The sequence below is a fragment of the Solanum pennellii genome, chromosome 1, assembly GCF_001406875.1.
Source record: "Solanum pennellii chromosome 1, SPENNV200".
Classification (NCBI taxonomy): domain Eukaryota; kingdom Viridiplantae; phylum Streptophyta; class Magnoliopsida; order Solanales; family Solanaceae; genus Solanum; species Solanum pennellii.
Genome location: NC_028637.1, coordinates 50,430,917 through 50,435,305, shown reverse-complemented (window position 1 = coordinate 50,435,305; position 4,389 = coordinate 50,430,917). Strand labels below are relative to the sequence as shown.

Sequence of the window (4,389 nt, the reverse complement as noted above, 5' to 3'; positions counted from 1 at the left end):
AGAAGAGAGTAAATAGTTCTTACTATCTATAGTTACGCAAAAACTATTTCAAGAAAATGGATATCATCCTTTATTGTTTAAATGAATATCAAGAAATAATTTTAGATTTTCTAATAAATTATACCAATAGAAAAAATTAAGAAAAAAGTCAAAAAATTGAATAAAAAAATTAATGAAATTGATTTTTTTAACAAACAAACTAGATTATTGTGTGTAAGTTATTATATTAATTATTCTATTTATTATGAAGAATTGATAGGTCACTCCAAATTCCAATCATGCATTCTCCTTTCTTAATTACATTCAATTATTCTATTTTAATTAAGAAAATAGGGGGAAAATAAAGAAAAATAAAGGAGAGAAAAAAAGATAAATATGATTGGTGGCCTTAAAAAGGTGTTACATCATCTTCTCTTTCTTTGTGTCTAACAAAAAAATTATATTAACAATATTAAATAATGTACTCAACTAAATAAGGTAATAACTTTTTATAATTAATTTTAAAATATTTACATATAAATAATGAATGTTAGTGAATTTTAAATTGGGCTACTTTTTGTAAAATTCAAGAGTGAGGTAAATGTTTTTGTTCTATTGTTAAAAATAATAACATGGCATGACATTTCATTAGGAATTAGATTTATATTTCGAGGAAAATAAAAATAACTTGGTAATATTGTGGTCCTAACCAAAACAAAAGTGATTACAAGACAAATTTCCAAACTTTGGATTATTATCTAAGGAATTTGCTCCCAAATTTCATTTTCGTTGCAATTCAAACTTTCAACGTCCCATATTTGTTTATATATATATATATATATATATAAATAATATTCTTAACCAAATATTATTAAAAAATAATTTTATTAGAAAAAAATTGATTCATTAAATATTTTGAATTTATGAAAATTAGTAGTGTTATTCTCAACGTGGAATATAACTATTGAAATTATAAAATATTATTTTTTTGTAGAGGTATTTATTAATCAATAAATTAAGAAATATTACTTTAAAGATTGTTTTTAAAAACTTTAGTATACCTTATTTCCCCCCCTTAAAAACAAGAGATACCGAAAAGTAACAAGAATGGAAGAATAAACAACAATAAAAAATCAAAAAATTGGAAGAAGGAGAGTGAATAAAGTATTCAAGTGAATATAAATAAATACTTCTTGGGCAGTGTTTTCTATTGGGAAGGAAATTTTTTTTGGGCAGTGTAATTTCTTGAAACCATCTAGTAGTGGTTTAACTTTAGAGGGCACTTTGGGTGCAAGAAAAAAATGTATTTATAGCAACACCCTTGTCAGTAATCTTTAATTACGACCTTACCCCAAAAAATATATCATTGTCACCGCTATAATATTATTATATCTTGTAGCTTGATCACAAAAATAGAGAGTACGGAGCCTAAAGGGTACAAAATATTAATAAAAATTTCAAAACGGTATATAAAATTTTATATACCGTTTTGGAATTTTTGTTAATATTTTGTACCCTTTAGACTCCGTACTCCAAAAATAGACATGACAATTAGCAAGGTCTACTGGCAAATTGGTGAAAGAAATTCTTCTTCTACTACTACTAAAATCAACATTTTTGTTCAACCAAAGTTCTACAAGATTATATTATATCAACATCAATGTACCCGTCTAGTATGTACAATTAATCTCTCCCTTTTTCTCGTTTTGATTTCTGTTTTTAAATTCAACTATTCGTGTCTTTGTTGAATCAAATTAGATATATGGTGGTGTGTATAGTTAAAACGATTGATGACAAATTTAGGCTTATAGTTCTGTATGAATCAAGGCCAATTTTAGCGGTAAACGTTTATGAAAGAGTCACTAATAGTATGAATGATCAAGTTTATGAATTATTATTTTTGGCAAATGTTCATTTATTGGAATCCCAATATTCTGAAATAAGACAATGAAATTGTATTTGGTCTCTCAAATCTATTCTAGTTGTAGTCTATGTTCGAACTCTTTAAAAATATCGATCAGTACATGTCGGGTACTCCAAAAGCAGAGCATTTGGAAGAATCCAACATGGGCGGGGCAATATTTTTGAAGAGTTCAAGAAACATAGGTTCTAGTTAGTGTGGGCATTTTGTTTTATTAGTTAGTTATGGAAAAACAAAGAATACATTAAACAAGTATTTTGCAGGATTTTCTTAGTACTATATTTTACTATCTTTGATTCCGAGATGTATGAAACTGATCATTCCAGATTTCCTTTGCACGCATGCAGAGGATTCCTGAAGACTTTGCCAAAAGATGTTGCAGCAACATGTTAAGCCCTGTGTATCTTGAGATTCCCATTGGAGAAGTATGGGAGGTTGAAGTGCAGCATTATGAAGGTCAAATTTGGCTAACCAAAGGATGGTACGATTTTTTGTGACTATTATTCAATAAGTTGTGGCCACTTTTTGATGTTTGCATATAATGTTCGTTCCCAGTTTAATTTCACTATATTTGATATGACTGTAGCAGAAATCGAATATAATAGTTTACACACCTTCCATTGTCATGAAACACCATGCACAAAAAAGGTGATTCGTCCGAATCAGATTATTTTTTAGATATCCTAGAGGATATTAAAGTAGGCAAAAATTGAAAGAAAAAATTCTTGATATGGTTGATCATTCTTGTTGAAAACCTAGGTGATGGACAGTTCAGCGAAAAGAAAAGGCAGCTTCATCTTCGTTCACAAGAGAGGGTCAAAGTAAGGATCTTTTTCGCTATGTTAATTTAGTACTATGAGTTTTAAGTTCTATGCATAAACATTGTAAAACTAATTGCACAATCAAGTTACTTATTACGTCATAAAGCTTTGATGTAAGTATTACTTGTAAAAAGTAGCTTTATAGAAATGGTAAAAAGAAATTTTACATTGTTGTTGTATATAAATTAAGTTCATTCAGTAATAACATAATTATCTTAATGAAGACGGCAGGATTCAGAAGCAACAATCCAAGAGTGTTTACGATCAGAACAAGACAGTAAGGAACAAAGAGAGCAGTATAGCATATCAACAAGAAAAAGCTTTTAAATCTAAGAATCCGTTCATTGTATTTTTTATGCAACCATCATATGTCTTTACTCCATTTAATTTGGTAAGATACAAGCCATAATATTTATGCACTTTGCAGTGCTCTGATTAATCTTTCTATATTCCATTGCACTATGTCAAAATCACTTTACTTAGCCATCTCCTTTGAAAGTTCATAGCGCTAAAGTTTGATAGGAAGTATTTCCTTGAGAATGATGGCAATCTAGTGCTTCGTGTTCCAGGAAGTGGATTTTGGTCTGTCAAATGCACTATCAGAATAGTAAATCCTAAAGTTGGTTCTGATTGGAAGGCATTCGCACTAGAAAATAAGTTAAATGTCGGTGATGTTTGTGTATTTGAAGTGCTAAAGGGCAAGCTCTTTGTAGATGTCATAATATTTCGTGCAGCTGGGAGCACAATAATGTGCAATATAGTCGCAGAAGTGACATAGGGTTCTGATTGACAGACTTGCTTGATCCTAATGGAAAAAAAGATTGCTTGATCACTTGTTTAGCTACGGAGTATCTATTTTGTAAAGAGCTGAGCATGCTCTACTCTCTCTCTATTTCATGTATTTCAGATTTTTGATATAAATATATAAGATATATGTCAAAGCCTAATCAAATGCGTCTCTTTCTTGTTTACGAAAGAAAATGTTGCACTTCATCAAATGCGTCTCTTTCTTGTTTTAGCTAATGAAAGGCTTGATTAGTTGCGCAACACTAATGGCACAATCAACTCAGATATATCTTTCAAAATAGTTCTATTTGGTGTTACTGTTCAATTTAATATGATGAAGAAGATGCAATGTTATACTACTGTATTGGTAATTTCCTATTTCTTTTTGTAAGTGTTTTTATTTGATAGATTTATACCTTATGTCACTATATTGTGATTGAAACTTAATACGGTAATTTAATTAGTTGTAACCCTTATCGTGGGATCGGATAATATTAATGAAATGAAAAAAATATCTCATGCTTAAGGCATGAAAACAGAAAGGTGTACCCATTACATGCTTTTTCTAAGTGCCTTCTTGGTTTGGGATAAATTTAGGCAAAAGAAAGAACAACTCACAAGGTCCAAGGGAAGTGTAGACCAGAGTACGAGGGAGCCAAGCCTAAGTTCATCCAAATCATTACTTCGTCACATGAATTAAATCTCTTTTATTAGGAAAATAATTATTAAGACTTCGTTTAGAATCGCCACTCAATACAAATTGATTTTAAGGCTCCTACACATAGATTAAATCAAGTCGATAAAATAACTGCAATGCGATTGAACATTGCTAAGACGAAACAAGTTCGCATACACCAGTAAGAGAGAGAGACGACAAAACAT

General features: G+C 29.8%; 1 protein-coding gene across 2 annotated transcripts; it reads left to right on the top strand.

The window, feature by feature from the left end:
- The first annotated feature begins 1,483 nt into the window (after positions 1 to 1,483).
- LOC107029954 (B3 domain-containing transcription factor VRN1-like) lies at positions 1,484 to 3,661 on the top strand. Of its 2 annotated transcripts, XR_001458085.2 has the most exons (5): positions 1,487 to 1,652; positions 2,248 to 2,381; positions 2,660 to 2,721; positions 2,946 to 3,112; positions 3,221 to 3,661. XR_001458085.2 is itself a non-coding variant. In XM_027912729.1 (3 exons), exons 1-3 carry the CDS (start codon positions 1,524 to 1,526, stop codon positions 2,661 to 2,663), a joined length of 267 nt encoding a protein of 88 aa, XP_027768530.1. In that variant the 5' UTR covers positions 1,484 to 1,523; the 3' UTR covers positions 2,664 to 2,676. The 2 variants fall into 2 exon arrangements, 1 of the variants encoding a protein (XP_027768530.1); XM_027912729.1 differs by lacking the exons at positions 2,946 to 3,112; positions 3,221 to 3,661 and having other exon boundaries at positions 1,484 to 1,652; positions 2,660 to 2,676.
- The last annotated feature ends 728 nt before the right edge of the window (positions 3,662 to 4,389 follow it).